General features: G+C 36.9%; 1 protein-coding gene across 1 annotated transcript in view; it reads right to left on the bottom strand.

The window, feature by feature from the left end:
* Positions 1-20587, bottom strand: part of LOC122811461 (proteasome subunit beta type-8-like) — a 376079-nt gene that overhangs the window by 226694 nt on the left and 128798 nt on the right. The window contains exon 3 of the mRNA XM_044083316.1: positions 19647-19758. Within this exon, the coding sequence (XP_043939251.1) occupies positions 19647-19758 (112 nt within the window). The remainder of the gene's footprint in view (positions 1-19646; positions 19759-20587) is intronic.

Raw genomic sequence — 20587 nt, 5'->3', positions numbered from 1 at the left:
TAAAAATTCTGTATAGAAGTTAAAACTAAGTACAGCTACAGTACTAGGCCAGAACAATGTTACCAGTAAGGTCTTCCTTTTGTTAATGACCCAGTTTGGAATTTTTGTTTCCATGGCACCCTTACAGAAATGCAGGCAAGACACAAAAAAGGTTTTATCTGTATGATTCAGCTGCATTCCAGCAACAGTGGGACTATGCTTTTTTTCATAGGTAGGTACTAAGCTATTGGCCCAAGGGCCTAAGTAAGCATAGCCAACAAGGTTCCCTGGCTTATGCCACCTAAGAAAGTTATTTTCCTGTGCCCCTGTCAAGCAGAGCCATAGAAGTGATCCCCCAGGTGTATTTTCTATTTCCCATCCACCCATCAAGATTTTTCTTGAACAGTTCTAATGAGGAACTTTGCTTGACATAGATGGGTAGCTTGTTCCAGAGTATGGGAAGTCTCTGGGACAGGAATCTATCCCTCCAGCATGTCCTGTTCATTGTGGTGACAAGGTTTAGTTCCCTAGAGTGTGCATCTTGGATGGATTGGGATTTCTTTAGTTGTAGCATGTCCCAACAGCGCTGAGTTTGACATAGCTTTATATGTTAGGCAGAGATCACCTCGGAGTAGGCGATATGCTACGGAGTAAAGCTGGAGTTTTGTGAGATGGTCAGTGTAGGGCATCTGTTTGAGGCCAGTAATCCTCTTTGTGAGGTACTTCTGTGGCCTTTCCAACTGCTGCAGATGTCTTGTGAGGTACACTCCAAAAGGGCATTGTACTCTATAATGGGTCTAATGAGTGTCAAGTAGAGGGGAATGATGACCTCTTTTTTCCAGGATGAGAACCCTTTTGTGATTAGGTGTGCCACGTAGAAGGATTTCCTGATGTGGTGATATGATTATCAAAGGAGAGACTACGGTCACTTTTTGGCATTGAGCTTGAGGCCTTGGCTCTGACACCAGGCATCTGTCCCAGTGAGGCCCTTCTGTAGGATGTCCACATCATTTGGGGACACGACTATGGCTCCTAGTTTGCAGTCATCTGCGAACTTCGTTAGCCAAAGGCCTTCTGTGTTTGGTATCTACTTCTCTGAAGTACAGGCTAACAGGAGAGGTCCCAGGACTGAACCCTGTGGTACTCCACTTGTCACTGGTTTGAAGTCAGATTTGGAGTCTACAACTTTTACAGTGTGGGTTCTGTCAGTGTGCCAGTTGGCAACCCATCTTGAGACGTAGGGATTTATACCTAGCTTAGCGAGTTTAGCTATAATTCCATAATGGGGGATGGTGCCGAAAGCCTTGGCGAGGTCAAGATAGGCTGTGTGAACCACCTTACCCTTGTCTATGGCTTTGGTGACCGCCTCAAAGAAGTCGATCAGGTTAAGGAGGCATGATCTGCTTTTTACAAACCCGAACTGGGTGGGGTCCAGAGTTTGGAGGTTACCAATGTCTTTGTTTATGAGTTCCATGATAAGTTCCATGGCCTTACAGACCAGGCTTGTCAGGCTAATAGGGCAATAGTTCCCGGGATCAGTGGTGGCTCCCCCTTTGTGGAGTGGGATAACTGTTGCTGTGCGGTATTCAGTGGGCACAAAGTCTGATGTGAGGCTATGATTGAACATGGTGCTTAGGTGGGGAGCCAGTTCATTCTGAAGTTCGTGTAAAACACAGCCTGGGATGTTGTCCAGTCCCCATGGATGCTGTGTTTTTGGCTTTACAGAGTGCATCTTTTACCTGCATAGTTGTGATTACAGGTGACTCTGCATTCTTCCTGTATAGATATGGGCCCTTTACAGGGTGAAGGGGGGGGGGGTAAAGTTAGCACTGAACCTATCTGCCAGGATGATGGCAATATCAGTTGGTTCTGTAATTTTCGTGCAGTTGTGTTGTAACTCAGAGCACATCTGGGTGTTGCCATTGAGATTCTTGGCATAGCTATAGAATGCTTTGTGGCTGTCCCTAGAATCAGTGGCGATTTTGTTTTCGTAGCTACCTTTGGAGGATCTTCTTACTGAAGCTGACCAGGGGACTCCTCCACTCATGGAATTTTACTCTTTTGCAACAGTTTCTTCCTTCTGTTGTAGAGTTTGTTTATGGCAGGGAACCACCAGATTGGCTTCCTTTTTTTGGAGGATAGCGTCTTGATTTTGTTTGGGATAGCACGATCTATGCACTCATGCAAGTGCTTACAGAGTACATTTGTGTAGGATTCAGCAGCTGTAACTGTATTGTCCATCTGCATGGGTGTCATGAAGTTCGCCACTTCTGTCTTAAGAAGCATGAAGTTGTCTTTGCAGAAATTTTTTACCATAGTTTCCTTAATGGAGAGTGGGGGTGGGATGTGGATAGCTAGGGTGATTAGCTTATGGTCATATCTGACCAATGAAGAGTTGACTTCAGGTGTGGAACACCGGTCACTCATGTTGGCAATGACTAGGTCTAGAATATTGTTGCACCTGGTGGGGGTGTGGATAAGTTGATTCAGGGCATAGGAATTTATGAATTCCAGGAAGCGCTGAGCAAAGCAGTTGGTACAGGAGTAGTTTTCCCAGTTAATGGTGGGGTAGTTGAAATTGCCCATTATTAGGGTGTTTGGTTGAACCCTAATATTTTAAAGAGGAGTGGGAATCCTGGGGCATGCTGGGGGATCTGTAGCAAGCTACAATTTGGATTGCAGTTTTGCCCATAGTTAGCTGCACTTGGATAACCTCAGATGCATTATGCTGAGCAACTAGCCTGGAGGTGTGGATATCCTTAATGAATAAGGACATACCTCCGCCTTTGGTGTTCCGGTCCAGGTTAGGTGGCCGAAAAGTGTGGTATGAGTTATAGCGTGGTAATGCAGGGGTGCTCTTTGGAGACTTGAACCAGGTCTCAGTCACTGCACAGATATCGATGTTCTCCATTTTAAAGAGTGCCTTGAGGGAGTGCATTTTGAGATTTAGACTTCTAGTATTGAGTAGTATTACTCTCAGTTTTTGCTTGCCTGTTCCTGTTACGGTGGTGAATTTGTCATTTGAACCTTGCCTAAAAAGGCACTATAGGGGCAGCATAAGCCTTAGCCAGTATCCGGAATCTCAGGGGTGACAGTTGCAGGCCATCTCTGGCAAAGCATTGTGGTAGTCGACCATGTCGTCCCAGGCAGACAGATACTGGATCCCCTTAGAATGGCACCAGAAGCTTAGCCAATTGTTGAAGTCAGTCATTTTGTCCTTGTACTGTGGTATCATTCTGGGCAATGGCAGGATGCTACTCAGGTCTAGGGTCATACCTGCCTGGGCTACAAGATTGGAGAACTCTTCCATGTCTCTTTTCATGTAGTCCAGGGAGGTACATCTCAGGTCATTCACACCAGCATGGACAATAACAGAGTCAAGTTTGTACTGTTGGAGTGACCTGAGTGTGTGGGTTATGTGGCAGATCCTGGCACCTGACAGGCAGCTGACAGTAACCTTCTCCTTGTTTAGCCTGGTGAGTGGGGCATCAGTGTGCCTGACTATAGAGTCACCTATGACTAGAGTGTAGGGTACGTTGTTTTGCCTTATTATTGAGAGCCTCCGCAAATGTTTTTGTGTTTCTGTGTGTGGATTTTGGTGGTGTAGGTTTAGTGGGACTATGTGAGGAGTGTGGTGTGGTGCAAGTGTTTACCTTCTCCTCTTAACTGTCAAGTTTAGTCTTGGTTGGAGAGAGCTTAACCTCCAGTTTGGCTAGATAAGTGCATCACTCACAGGTTGTAGTGTTGGGTGGTAGGAGGAAAGGGTTGTCTGTGTACATGAGCTAATTGCTACATTTCCCCAAGATGACCAGATTCATCAGATAGACAGGAGAGAACACTGGGAGCTAACCCTTGGACATGCCTGAATAAAAACTATTTTCCTCTAGACAAGTGAGGAAAGTGAGTAGGAAAGTGAGTACAAGAGCTGTTTTTCTCTAAGCAAGTGAGGAAAGTAAGTACAAAAATTGTTTTCCTCTAGGTAATGAAAAAGGTTGAGTGCTTTAGTAATTTGTAGCTTTAGTGCTTACAAGTTCTGAACAAGTGCTGAGCAAGAATAAGCAAATTCAAGTGCTAAAATAAGAATCTGTATCTGAACTAGACCAGTTACAGGACAGAAACAAGTGCAAATGCGGGCTTTTATATCAGAAAGTTGAAAGAGATGGAAAAATTGCCCAAATGGCCAATAACTACAATTTCTGGGCCAGAAACCACTCCTTATGTGATAGATAGGTTACCTAGTGCTTACCACTCCCACTGATAAGCTAGGAGGCTTCCCTCCAACACAGAAAGGCTTGGGGGACTCAGGAGCTTACAAACAGTCCTGGATACAGCAAATCTGTATCTGGACTAGACTATTTACAGGAAAGGCAAGAAACAAGTGTAAATTTTTTTTGTAACAGCTAAGCAGAACACAGGGAGATTCTAGCAACGTTTTTTTTTCACTAGTTCAATAGTTCTGCAGTTGGAAATCTCTTTTTTCAATTAACCTCTTCTTCACTTTCTGGAAATACAGCATCATTGAAATTTTACTACAGCTATTGGATATTTTGCTTATAACATTAAGTTTTAAGTAGGTGGGACATCTTATCTTTGGAACCTTGCTTCATGTATCCAGTGCTGGGGTATGCTTGTCTTCACCCATGTATTGATTTATATATATCTGTATAACTGCTGATAGCTGGACAGCACACCTTGTGCACTCACTATGATAGTTATTTCATTTGGGAATTTTAGACCTGTAACTAATGCAAGCATTACTGCTGTGAATCTACTCTTGTAATTGTTTCTGTTTTGTTCTACTTCAGATTTATGTAAATGGCTCGTTAATAGAATAACATTCCATCCTGCTTCACACATTTCCAGATCACACACACACACACACACACACACACACACACACACACACACACACACACACACACACCACTGGCATGCATCACATACAACTGGAAATGGATAAAGGAGACCCTAAACATAAAATCAAAAATGGGGAAAGGAGGAGAAGAGAAGAAAGTGAAGGGGGAAGAGGGAAAGAAAAAAAGGAAAGAAGGAAGGGAAAAGTAGAGAATTGGGAAGAAGATTATGGTTCTAATTCTTGCAGTTCTAGGTAAGCACATTTCTACCCACACAATTACATATATAAATTATATGTACTTTATATACATTATCTATCAAATTAGAGCAAGACATGTGCCCTCTTTCACAGGGGTGGAGTTCCATTGTCACAAAGGTTGTTGTAGAATGAGCCAAGCTGATTTCTGGTGTATTATACAGAATTCTTTAATGGAGATACAAATTTTTGTGTTATATATTTCTGACAACTCAGCAGCTCTTTGCATTTGACAGTTGAAGACACTACCTAGTTACATTGTAATCAGCAAACATGGAGCCTACATTAAAGTTACAGCCGTCAAATGTATGCCTTGTTCCACATAACGCTTCATAACCCACACACATACTAGATATAGAAGTGGTTATAAACTCTAAATTGAATCTTTGTTATATACCCCACTTTTCTTTGATGTGCTATTATGAAAGCACATGTATGAAGGAGTAAAAAGACCCCCATAACAGGTTGTGCTATTGCAGAAGGGAACATTAAACAGCAGCAACATAGAATTATGGAACGCATCGATGAAAATTATGCCTTAGTCAATTTAAACAATTAAGAAATTTTATGTTACTGGTAATACCCTTAAATAAATACAGATACAACAGATGTGGATTTAGGAGAAGCTGAACAGTTAAATGTTACTGGCTTAAATATGTAATTTTAAACTACCAAAACTAGAATTTTCTGACTAGAAGTAATTTGTAGGAGGTTTTATTGATGATACTGTTACCCAGGTTGCTAGACTGACATATAGATACTATAGTACATCTAATGATGTCTGGTATTAAACTATGGCTCTGATACAAAATGTTTGGTTTGTTTCGAATGTTAATGAAAGGTGATTTAATTTTACAAGGATTTAATGACAGGTCCATGATTGAAAACTCTTATGAAACTAGTAATTGGAGAACTTTTGACTCTGGCTTTGATAAGTAAGAAGTAGTTACCAAAGAGAGCAGGGCTTAGAATCATATCTAGAGGAAGTCCACTAGTAACATATTTGAGGAGCCAGCCTCATTGATTCTAATCTTTTGTATTCTTTTAGTGAAACAAGAACTCAACTAGTGAGACTGGCATACAAGCATATTGAATATATAGAATACATGAATCTTTCTTTGTTTCGTTACCTTGCTATATATGACTGATCAATAGGTGGCCGTCATATCAATAAATTGAAATAATGCTGTTTTTCTCTTTTCTTCATAAGTCTAAATAAGTTTATAAAATCTTCATTTTATATTTCATATCGTTGTATTTAAATACCTTTCTCATTAGACTAGCTAGAAAGGTGTTTTGAAAACACTCAACTTTAGCTGTGTTACAAAATGGGTTACGATTTTTCTTGTTATCAAAAAGCATATATAACATTGAATGTTTTAATTTTATACAAGGCAGAAGCTAATGATAATGCTTTTGGTGTGTAAGATATGGCTAGTGGGTGGTTTGATTAATCTATTAACCAAGCCAGGAGCTTATTGTTCCATGTGTGTAGTTGTATACGGAAGTGTCTCAAAATTCAAAAGTTAAAAAGTATGTTTCATCCATGATAGGATGCTTAAAATACTGCTGCAAGTCAATGCAAGTAAAACCATATTACAGATGTTCTATTTTTTTTAATACTCGCATGTTAGCATACAAGTGTCTTTCACTCAATGTCAATGGTCTCAATAATAACATGAGAAGACCCAGTTTGCTTAAATTTATCAAAACGCGAAAAGCAAATATTATATTTTTACAAGAGATGCATCTACTAAAAATAATTTACATAAAAACTGTCATTTAATGTTTTTTCCATTATTGCTGACTCTTGTTATAGAAGTAAAAGGAGAGGTACTCTCATATTGTGGAAAAAATTCTTTCAAGTGCTGGAATTCAAAAAGAAGTATTACACTTTAATTAATTCTTACTGGATACCAGGTCTGGGTACCAGACATATAGAGAAATACTTAGACACTATAACTTTCCATTCTAAAGGTGAAATCATATTAGCTGGAGATTTTAGCCATTTATTATGTGATACAGACACCTCCAATGGTAATACATCTAGAATAACAGCACAATCTAAAAAACTGAATCATATAACCTCAATGAATCTTAGAGATATTTATGATTAGAGAATTGCTAATTCCCTTACTATACTCATTATTCATTTAGATTTAGAACCCAATTGAACATAGATAAATGATTTATTTCAAATAACTTATACTCCAAATTGCTAGAAGTCTTAATAATGTCATATCCACTTTCTAACCATAATGCCCTTATTTTCAATATTAGTTTAAGAAATGCTGATTTAATTTTTTGCAAAGAATCCCAGCCTACATAATAAAAATTAAGGGTTTTAAAGATTGGGTATTAAATAAAGTAAACACTTTTTTGAGTTTAATAATGATGATGAAGTAGATGACATCATACTATGGGATGCGTTAAAAGCTTACCTTTATGGTAGAATTAAAAACTGGTATTTACTAAGGAGGAAGGAATGAGATAAGGAGCTATTAGAATTACAGACTAAAATAGATAAATTAAAATCAAAATTAAGACCTAATGATAAAATTGCACATTCAGAATTAAGTTTAAACAAAAATATGCAGAAATATTGAATCATAAAGTTTCAATTAATTTAGAAAGGCTTACGTTACAATCTTATGCTGTAAATCCTAAACATTTGCATAAGTTGGCTATTAGGACTAAACCAGTTAATAATTTAAACCATATCAATGAAATTAACTGCACAGATAATAATTCCACAAAAAAATAGATTTAAAAGGAATATTAGAAGTATTTAAAACATATTATAAAAATCAATTGATAAAAAAAAACTTCATCTAGAGAACAAAGACATAACTGAAACATTTATTCAAAAAATATAAATAAAATATCAAAACAACAAAATGTGAAACTAACGGAATTGAAATACCAAATCAAAAATTTGAATAATAATAAAGCCCCAGGTTTAGGTGGAATTATTTCAGAAATATATAAAATTATCTAAGATTCAACTTTAAAAACACTGTTAAATGCATTCTTATTGATTAAAAATAAACTGAAAATCCGCCCTTCTTGGAAATTTTCCTTGACTTCCCCCCCTCCCCCCATTTTAAAACAAGGCAAAAATGCTCAACTTTGTTCCTCCTATAGACCTATCTCTTTGTTAAACATCGATTATAAAATCTTAATGTCTATTTTGGCTAAGAAATTAGTCTACCTAACCTAATAGATTATGATCAAACATGATTTATTTTACATAGAAAAGTTCAAGATAATATCATTAAATTATCATTGACTGATATTGCTAAGAAAATCAAAAAAGCAACTCTCCATTATTAGCTTGGATATTGATAAAGACTTTGATTCTATTAGCTGTACCTATTTGTACAAAATAATTAAAGGTTATAATTTTTCTCTTAACTCTATAAATTTAATACTAAGTTTATATAACGATTCCCAAGCCTACGTTAAAATTGGGCCATATTTATCATTTAAAATTTCAAAGGGTACAAAACAAGGTTGCCCATTATCACCACTATTGTTTGCACGGTTGATAGAACCTTTTGCTAATTATATAAGAAACAATATTAATATAAAGGGATTTTCTTCAAATAGTGAACATTGTTCTAAAATTCAACTGTTTGCAGATGATATCCTTTTAACAACTGAGGATATAGATTCTTCTTTACTTCACATCAATGAAACAATACATTATTTTGAAAGGATTTCAGGACTAAAATTCAATCAAAATAAAACCGAAACATTATTAATCAATAAGAGAATTAATAAAAATTTGTGAATCTATAGGAATTTTAATTGGGACAATAAAACAATACAATATTTAGGGATCAGTATAAAATCTACCTGGAAAGAGACAGTACTCTCAATTTATACTATTCTGTTAAACACTATTACTAAGTTAATTAATAATTGGATTAAAGTTTTTTTTACTATGGAGGCTAGACTCACATTGCTAAACATGGTTATTTTACCCAAAGTTTTATTTTACACACAATCCCTGATTTTAACTCCTCCAAAACCATTTTTCAAGGAAATAAACAATATATTACTTAAGTTTCTTTAGTTCCCTCAAAAGCCGAGGATAGGGTATAACTGGCACGTAAGAGGCTGGAACAACAATGGAACTGGTTTTCCTAATACAGAATTATATGCACAATTGACTGATACTAACATAGTACTACACTCGTTAAGCAATACCCACATTTCAAGCTGGAAACAATTACATGAATCTCATATAGTATCTAGCAGTAGCTATGAAGCACAAATAAACTCCCTGTTAGGCATTAGTAAAGTGTACTGGGTATTGCGTGACTATTTAGATAAAAAATTCAATCATCTCACATATGGTATAAATCAAATTTTTAATACCTTTAAAAGTGTAACTATAATATTAACAGTTACTTTTTCTAATATTTCCCATTGCATACACTCCAAATTGTTTAGAAACCTTTCATTTTAGCAAAATGTTAAATCTTAAAAATAACAATTTAAAATTTAAGTACTAATTTTTAGATAACAGCAAGATTCATACAGCAAACGTCCTTCTAGCTAAAGACATGTTAACCAAGACAGCGGGTTATCTCTACAAATATTACAACAGGTCATTGAGAATAAAGTGAAATTATCAATTACCTCAGAAATGGACACACTGCCAAAGCTACTACAACTCAATGTGTAATAATTGGAGATACATTAATAAACTATGCATTATATATATATATATATATATATATATATATATATATATATATTTATATATATATATATATATATATATGTGTGTGTATAAAATCGTACGTGATAAAATTTTATATTTGACCTCGCATTCAGGGACTATTCCACAAAAATCATGAATGAATCTTTTTCAGAGAACAACAGAAAATTGTTATTAAATTCCATAAATAATACCACATCTTCCCTTTACTGGAAACTGTTTATGTGGAAATTTCTTCAAAGAAGTTTCTTTACTCCCTATAAAATTGCCATTATTTCTAAGAGTAAAGAAATAAAATTCTGGAGATGTGGTGAAATGTTGGAGGCTAATTGCATTCATATGTTTATTGAGTGTAGAGTTGTCCTACAATTTTGGATTGATTTCAGATATTTTGTAAAGGCTTTGTGGTCAGATAATTGTCACATATCTGATTCTTTATTGTTATTTAATGTTCCTATCCCAAATGCAATCCCAAGATATCAAATACCACTCCTTTGGTCAATTTTGGCCATTGCTAGAAAAATTATTACAATGAATTGGAAGAACAAATAGGATCTTCTATTGGATGACTTTATATGTTTAGCTAAGTGTGTGTGCAAACAAGAAATGCAAACTATTCTAAGTAGAATATCTCATAAAAGAATAACCTGGCAAAAATTGCAAGTTTTATTGGACAGATATTAATGGTGTATATACTATATATTGAACTTTGACATGGATGATTGTATACAGTTATTTATTGTTGACTATATGGTTGTTTTCCTTTATACTTTAATTGTTCTGACTGTTAATTGTGTTTGTAAAATCAAATAAAACTGAGTTGAAAAAAAGCATTACAGAGATCAAGGAATACAGAGGAAACAAGTTTGCCTTTGTCTCTGGCTTTGTTAATAGTAAATGTGAAAGCTAATAAGGTCATGATAATGCAATGGGCCAGTCTCAAACCATGCTGTGTGGGGAGTCAGGAGATTTTCCGGAAGAATATGTTGAAGTTACTTTTGAATGCACCTCTCCAGAATTTTAGACAAAGGGAATAACATGGTGAAAGGTCTGAAACTGGTTATATCGGCTGAGGGTCTTCTTTTATTAAGGGGGATGATGAATAATTTTTCCATAGAAACGTACAGGGGATTCCTTGATTGATCTGTTAATTAGAAGAAAGGCTAGACAGGTTAAGGAAATGGTAGCCAACTTGAGGAATTCACTGGGAGATTATCTACTGAAGGAGAACAGGATTTCAGTTTAAGAAGTAGTGATTTAATGTATGAGGTTGGAATGGTTTTAGGGTAAAATACGGGTGTTTGCTGTCTGAGGAAAGGGCATGTCAGGATTGTTGGGAGGATTATAAAATGTGTGTTTGCTGTCTGAGGAAAGGGCATGTCAGGATTGTTGGGAGGATTATAAAATGTGTTAAAATATGTATACAAAAAACATACATATATGCACAAACACACATATATATATATATATATATATATATATATATATATATATATATATATATATATACACACACACACACACACATATATACATATATACATACATACACATATATACACACACACACACACACACACACACACACACACGCACACAGCTTAACTGGATCTCTCATCCCTTTGCAGCTTCCTCGTGGCAAGAAACACAAGCGTTCATCTCACCTGCAGGGCACCTCTTCATTTCATTAATCTTCCTGCTGTACTAGGCAAGTTTCTACAGTGAAACACTTTAATGCTTATTTGTCTAGTGGCATGCTCACTCCTCAATCAAATAGTGTTGGACTCCCCTCCACTTTCCCCTGAACTTTCTCCATCCATTCTTCTCTCTTTTTAGCAACTGCTAATATCAAGAGCTGCAAAACTATACAGGCCTAATAAAGTAGCATGTGTTAGGTTGCTATTACATGCATAAGTTTCTTACTCCTAAGAATTGTCTACTCTTAACTGCTTCATGGTCTTGAGGCACACTTCAACTGTTTGTTTCTACTGTGGTCTGGCAAGCTGACCTCAAGGTTTCCAGGGATCATTTCTGTTTACTCAACCTCTCTTTCCTTTACAGCCTGTGTCCCATTGCTACTGTACTCTAACCCAGCAGTTTAATGCTAAAGACACAGGTCATTTTTATACATTAAAGTACTTACATTGCATGTACAGCCTTCAGGTAACTTGTGGTTTGGTTAAGCCCCACTACGCTCGGGCTCGTTCTGCACCCCACCCTGCCTCCAAATTCCTCCCGCCCCCATAGTGCTAAATTTATAGTTATATAACCACTCCCATCTATTACGACCAATCAACTACAACCACCCAATTAATAGCACTACCCCTACCTACCGCAAACTTCCTAATCGTCTTAATATATTACTGCTTAAATACTTTACCACCATAATGTCTCAGCTATTCACAACATTATCACCAAAACCAAAGTTATTACTCTCTCCTACCTTTGCTGCTCATTTCATATCTCCTCATCATCTATGAAAAATCAACATTACCTAGGATTCTACTACCCAAAAACCCAAACTACCACCCCAATAGTATCAAGCACGGAAAACTTCACAACTCCCCTCAGAACTAAATCCTTAACCCCTAAAAACTACCAGCCTATTAGATGCGGATATATCAGCCCCAAAACAAACACTATCAAAAGCTGATAATCAAAATCCTAAAACTCATAGTTAGCTTACAACACAACCTCACAATGGATGGAGACATCCACCCTATCCCTGGCCCATCCTCACCTGCTGACTTTAGCTCCCAAACTACTAATTCCCCTAACATAATACCTTCCTACAGATCCCCAAATTCATTTCTGGTCTGCCACTTAAATATCAGAAGCATAAATAATAAGGTCCATAACCTGCATGCCCATTTGGCAGTTCACTCCCCTGATATATTATGTCTAACAGAAACTTGGCTAAAACCGGCAACTACAGATAATGAGGCATTACCACCAGGGTATAACATACTCAGATTAAGCCATCATACTAGGAGAGGTGGTGGGGGTAGCTATACTTTATAAAACTACACTGAATGTTACTAAGGACTCCTTACAACCACTCCAGGTTAATAATGCAGAAATTCTTATAACCAAACTGCAAATTAACAAAAACAAATGTATAAATATAATCAGTGGCTACATTCCCCCAGGTAATAACACAAACACACTAGAAGACATCCTCCATTGGTTATCCAGTACCTATCCCCAAGAAACCATTCTTCTGGGGAACTTCAACATTGACTGGAACACCTGTTCCTCAGAATCTCCTATAACCCACTTAAACCTACATGGGTTTACACAGATCATATCCTCCGGATTAGCAAACCCAATTACAAAGAAAGTATCCTAGACTGGATACTTAATAACCATCTCCATATGTACAAGTCAGTCCTGAAGACTTAATTGACCACTTTCTTACCTACATAATTAAGTACAAGGCTGATAACTCCCACCAGCCCATCTACAAAACTATAAGAAATAACAAGAACTTTAACCTCACCAATTTCCAAAATGAACTCAAATTATGTAATTGATCAGTCCTAAAACAATTATCATTGCATGAAGCTGTAGCATACTTTAATACCAATTTCCTTGCCATCCTGGACTCTCATGCTCACTCTATTAGAACCAAACCAAAAACTGCAATGTGGCTTTCAAAATATACCAACTTAAAAATCTTACTTAGAAACAATGCATGGGCCACTTGGCATGCCATAAAACCCCACTAGATCATCTAAAATATTGGAAATTAAGGAATGACACAAAGAAATCTGTTATGTTAGACAAAAAAAAATTACTGCCATCTTCAACAGAAACATCAAAACAAACCTCAAAAATTCTGGACAGGAATAAACAAACTTCTTCACCCAGGTCAAATCACCACTCCAACCCCTTCATCTACCAACCATAAAACCCCAAAGGATGTTGCCAACACATTTAATAGTTTCTTCACAGAAACTATTCGGTCCCTAGCTAGTCAGCTAACTCCCAGTTGCTCTAACTCAACTGCCGCTATACCCAGTACCCAACTCCTTTAGCTTTCAACTAGTACCTATACCACTTATCTGTGCCCTAATTAAGAAATTAAAGCCAACCACCCTATCTGCTTATCTCCTCCCTGCAGAGTATCTACAAAAAATTGCAGATGGCCATAGCATACCTCATCTCCATCTTAATCAATAGAACCATATCTGAAGCTACCATCCCCATCCATATGGAAAATATCCCATGTTCTACCACTCCATAAAAGAGGTAGCTCCATTGAACTGTCAAAACTTCAGACCCATAGCTATTCCGTCACCGCTGGTTAAAATTATGGTACAACTCCTGCATTATTTTATCCAGAACAATCTGTTTGTTAGCTCTTTAGGCTATTCCATACTACCTCAGCTCTCCTTTCCTTCTCTGATGTCATAAACCATAACCAAAATAATAAACTAACCTCAGTCCTCTTTCTTGATCTCTCCAAGATCTTTGATATGGTTAACCACCAAAAACTCATCCATACTTTGAAGGCCTTCTCCTTAGATAACCACTTCTTCCAATGGTTTCAATCCTACCTCTGTGGTAGACAACAGGCTGTCCTATGGCAGGGCAAACTATCCTCCCTTCTACCCATCAACCTAGGAGTCCCCCAGGGCTCTATATTAGGACCCCTTATTTTCTCTATCTTTATTAATGACCTCCACTATCATCCCAGATGCAACCTGCATTCAATATGCAGATGACTCCACTCTGCTCAGCCACCTCCCAGACAAAACTAATGACACTGTCCCAGAATACGTTTAACACTGTTGAAAAGTGGCTCTCTAATCATAAACCCTAAGAAAACAAAGCTGCTACTTTTAGGTCCTCATCACTATTCTTTACCATTAAATCTAATAATGGCACCATTATCTCCCCTAGAAGCCCAAACTAAACTCTTAGGTGTTATAGTAGATAATAACCTTAAATTTGATATGCATATCAATTAAACTATCAAAACCATTAATAAAATACTTGGCTCCCTTTATAAGATTAAACCTTTTCTTACTCCACTTGCTAGAACTGCTATTGCCCGTTCCCATCTATTCTCTACCCTTCTCTATGCCTCCCCTTTATTCACTAATGTGAACAAATCTGACCTTAACAAGCTCTCTAGCTGTTATAACCACACTGCTAGATTTGCCACAGGCATGGCATTTAGGACACACCACTGTCATAACCTAAATCTTCTAGGGTGGCTTGAATTACCTAGCCTATATATACACAACCAGCTTATAGTAGCATATAAAGTATTCAACCAATCTGAAAATATGCCTGCACTTAAAAACAACATTAGCCCCTACAGTAACCTCAGGCCACTTTGCTCATCTAACAGACTGCTGGTTCAAATATTCAAAACCAATAATTCAGCTGGGGACTCCCTGTTTGCCAACTCTGTCTGCAAAACTTGGAACTCCCTTCCTGCCGACCTTACTCTAGCACCCTCACTAAGTCAATTAAAAAAAAAAAAAAAAAAGTCTCAGACAACATTTTAAGACACACTAGTTATGTACTTGTTCTAATCCTGACTAGTTACTTTCTATAATTGTGTGCCAAACAGTACTTTATACAACATACAAGCTGTGACATAATTGTTAGTTTAGATACTTATATAAGTTTAATAATGATCGAATGTATAACTTGCTTGACTGAACAGAGACTGTAGGCTGTGTGCAAATTGTATTGATATTATGATTTTTCCTGTATGTTGTGTTTGGAGCTTTTCTCCCTGGGCCTCCACTGAAAATGGACATGTATCCAGTCAGACTATCCTGGTCAACAAATGTAAAATAAATAAATAAAGTATGTATGTATGTATGTATGTATGTATATATATATATATATATATATATATATATATATATATATATATATATATATATATATATATATATATATATATATATATATATACACACACACACACACATATAAACATATATATATATATATATATATATATATATATATATATATGTATATATCTAAATATATATATATATATATATATATATATATATATATATATATACACACAAATATATATATATATATATATATATATATTTAATATATAAATATATTAAATATGTGCATGGTATTTTAAGCTGCAGACACTTCACTGTTCATTGAAACAAGTACATTTGATAGTCTACACAGAAAAGATTAGGCTGACTTTTCCATGTGCTGAATAATAGACAACAGTATAAAATATTAGGTTGACATGGCCGTACAATAAAAAGCAATAAGCAGCAATATAAAATAATGCATACAGTTCAGTCACTTAGCTGTATAGGTAGCAGCACTCAGGTCCAGTAGGAACAATAAGAAAATATTGGTGCTAGCAGTCTAAAATATACCTCCAGGTTCTAGATCAGCAACAGCAGAAAAGTTTTACCAACATTTTTTTTTCAGTAAGTCATGCAATGCTTCTGCTGATAAGACTAACACTGGTCTTATAGTTTGTCTTTCTATAACTCCCACCTCAGAACTGACCATTCTGACCTCAGCTCATCCTCCTTCATAAAAGTATGCTACAGACTCCTCTGGACCCTTGTCCCAGTAACTTCTGCCACACTTCTGTTGGTATAAGTTTCAGAACATGCAAGAGCACATCTCATAATAGTTTACCTCTCTGCAGGTAACCTCTTTTCAAAGGAGCCAAGCTCTAATTCCTTGCTAGCCTGCAGTATGCATGTCTTACCAGATATTCCAAAACCACTACCCTACATACTGGCTAAAATAAACCATATCTTATGATTGCCTCCCAGCTTTCCCAGGGCCTGTATTGCTGGAACTTCATATTCATTACACCAGTAATGCTGTCCATCCGCTCTAGCATCTGCTGCCCATTAGTTATTCTGCCTTCAATCTTTCCCAACAGTCAGCATCTTTTCTAGTGAATTCTGTCTTTGAAATCTGCAGCCATAGTACTGGAGTTTTAGTTTACTATCAGACCTACCAGTGACCATCGGGATTTAAATCCTTACGTACTAACCGATTCAATCTTCTTGCAGTCTATGGAACCCTGAGAAGTCCCTTCAAACACCACAGTTTAAAAGTACTGATTTTCTGATGCACAACCTTAGTTACAGTTCAGCTCTCTCAGCCATTACTTATGACTGAGAAATCCATAGCCTTAACTACGTGTATCTTTACTGACAATATATCTTGCTTCTTTAAAGTCCTATCCAGATTTGTCATACTTTTACTTACTTTTCTACCTTCATAGCTTATTCAGTTCTTCCTTACTTTCAGCCACTACATTTGTACCATCTGCATATCTCAGGTTGTTAATATTTTCTTAGCAATTTTTAATGTAGCATCTTATCTGTCTTACCCAGAATTTCACTTGATATATCCATCATGAACTGAATAAGCAGGATGACAACATACAGTCTTAAACTAGTCAGTTATTCAATATTCCAGTTCTAACTGTTGCTTCTTGTTCTGCATACAGAGTCCTCAGAATGTAAGTAAGGTGACCTGGTATCCCCACTTCTCTATGAATATTGCCTCAGTACTCATACTGAATGTTGGGGATTTGATCTTTCAAAAGTGAACTACTGCCCCTTCTAAAATGAACCTGTACATCTGGCAGCTCTTGTAACATAGACTGCTGGAGACTCGCTTGCAGAATATTACCTTGCTAGCGTGTAAAACAAGTGCTGCTGTTTGCTAACTTGGGCACTCTCTAGCACTGCCCTTTTCTAAAATTGGAACATAAATGTACCATTTCCAAACAGGGGTGTAGCCAGTGAATTCCATTTTGTACTCACATATACTTACTGCTAACCCCATCTACCTGGCATTTAAAAAACAGTTATATCACTTGAGCTGTTGCCCCCTACCCCCCCCCCCCAAAAAAAACAGTGTGTGTTAACTGCTCAGTCACATTGTTTTAGATTTATAATCTTCTCTCTAAGCAACATATATGCACTGCTGAGACATTAATCTATATGGTTATAGACATGATATGGCTTGATATATGCCCCAATGTTTCTATCATGTTCAGGAAAAAAAATGTAGCCTTTAGAGTACAAAGAGTATGCCCGGCTACACCCTTGCAATAAAAGGGCCACTACTTTAATTTCCAGAATTGCTGGTGAATTTCAAGCAACACTGTAACAGCATAATTATACAGGATTTTAAGCAATGGAATTCTATCACTTCCTGTGGCTTTGTTATTAGCAAAATTTTGTACGGTTAATTTAATTTCACTCTCCAGTATCTATTGGGATCAGAGAACATGTCATTGTTATGTATCTGCTAACGTTTGGATCCTTCTTCAATAGTTCTTCTGCATATTCTTGACTTGGATCCCACTCTGATGGGTGTTTTGTGCAGCAGCAAAGCAAACAGCATCAGAATTACAAGAGCTACAGATTTTAACTTTGCTTGTGACACAAACAGGGCATGCTAGGGGGACAGTTACGTATCTCAGAGAATTCGCCTTCTTTGGAACAGGCTTCCCATCTACATGAAGAAGAGCTCTTCCCTAGCTCTATTCAAGAGAAACCTGCATCACTGGATAGGAAATCAAAAATACATCCCAAGTCTAGCACCTCTCTCACTTTCTAATGGACACAGGTAGCCTGTACATCAGTTCAGGTTCATCTGCCTGAAACACAAAAGCTCGAATCCATTTGCCTGAAAACTCATCTGAATGAAGACACAGTCTCCACAAGAATACCATAAAAAATGTTTTGCAGGGCAGCAAGTTCCCCTGCACCCCCACATTTATAACTGTGATGAGAGCGAGATTATGGGAACGAAGACACACATACAGTAACAATTTTTGTAAAGCTGAGATATAGTTAGCCCAGAGAAAGAAGTTATGATGATGCTGGGTATGAGTACAAGGTGGCTGTAATATAAACTAGGTATGCAACATCCTCAGCTTGTCTTTTTCATCTGGGTTCCTGTAGGATGTTAGAACTTTTTGATCAAAGCTCTCTGTGGGACTGTGCCAAGACAGACCAGAAAAAAAGAGATGGGCAACACAAAGAAAATATCAGCAAACAGGAAAACTGATGATACAGAGTCTAAATTTGCTAGTTTAAAACAAGAAATTGTTCCACTCTCCAACCCTTTGCTATTACTTTGAAGGTCAGTATTATATAATTTAATAAGGTATACCAACTGGCATGTGGGAAGAAAGTGCCCCTTTAAATGATAAGGTTAACTTTTCTCCTCTGCATGACTTCTAATGACACTGTCCCACACTTTACAATATATACACAAACATAAACTGAACTTTCTACATTTCCGGTCTGAACATATTGACTTATATGTGTAGTCACATTTTAAGCAGCAAGGAATGAAGCAGAGGACACGTGACAACTCTCATAAGAAAGATAATACAGCAGAATGGCAATTAAATCAGTCACCATCTTGAAGCAGAAGTTGCAAGATACATAAAATCATCTGCTTCCTAAATGTACTGGACATGGATGTGAGACTTATGCACATATTCCATAAACAGTTCATAACTGCAGTATTCTTTTAAAAACGTACCTCTATATTACCTGCTAGAGAAACAAACAATTGTTTTATTACATGTATCAGGATAAAAGTGAAATGCGTTGTAGACTTATTTCCTGGTAACACAGCAAATAAATTAATTACAATGAATATGAAGACCTGACATGTGTATGGGTATTTTTCTAAGCACTAGCAATATCACAAGCAAGCAGGAAGTACAGGTGGCTGAAATCAACTAGTTATCAGTGTCAAGGTAATCAGTGTAGCAAACTGCAATATTAGGACAGGTGCATAGAACTGTATATCACTCTTTCTTCTTACCTGCAGTGCTGAGCCAGTAATCGCTCCCAGTACATACAGTCTGCAGCACTTCCAGACATGGTACCCAGAAGATAGGGGTTTATCTCAATTACTTTGTTAGCATACTGAGTGGCTATGAGGAAGCAAAGCAACAGTTAGACATCGGAAGACAGCAACAATATTCAGTGGTACCTAGTATCATCTCAGCAAAAATAACAGTAGAGTTTAACATTTGTAAAGATGAAAGCATCAGTTTATACCGATATCCATTGTGCTTGCTGTGGATAATCTTATGTAATTAAATACTTGTTACTCAGACATGCTCACTATTTTATTACTTGACTTGGTTAATCTTATAAAGTCACTATAAATGACAAGTACCTTACCATGTTAAGATGATCAATTATTTTCAAGAACAGTACATGTTCTCAACCTCCTTTCTCCATATTTCCGGACAGTGCACTAAAATTAAGAATTCAGGCCACGTAGCAAAATCCTTTTGTTATAACAAATGTTTGATAGCTTGACAGGTGCAGACAACCTAATGATCACTGCTGGGATGTTCTATACATAATAAAATCATTGCAGCAGATTTGTTTCGCAATAATATACGAGTTTGAGTGCTTCAAGGTCCAGGATTCAACCTTAACCATAATCACTGTCAGTGTGGAGTTTTGCATGCTCTCCCTATGTCTGTGTGTGATTTGTCTGGGTGCTCCAATTTCCTCACGAGACTGGCCATGCATAGCTAGCATTTAGCCTTACCCTTGTTGCTTAAGTCATGGTTTAAAAGGTTCCAAGAAGCACCAGTTCACTAACTCAGCAAACAAAATTAAATTAACTCAAGTTACATAATTGCAGAGTTGATTTATTTATTGGATATTTGTTTACCAGTTACATGGCTGGTCTACTGACCCTTTTCAGCCAACGCCTAAGTTTGGACAAGCATCTACAGTCAAAAG

Source organism: Protopterus annectens, chromosome 9.part0 (assembly GCF_019279795.1).
Source record: "Protopterus annectens isolate FY-2018-M chromosome 9.part0, PAN1.0, whole genome shotgun sequence".
In the NCBI taxonomy this organism is placed as follows: domain Eukaryota; kingdom Metazoa; phylum Chordata; order Ceratodontiformes; family Protopteridae; genus Protopterus; species Protopterus annectens.
The sequence above is the reverse complement of the archived record's forward strand: the minus strand, read 5'-3'. Positions and strand labels throughout refer to the sequence as shown.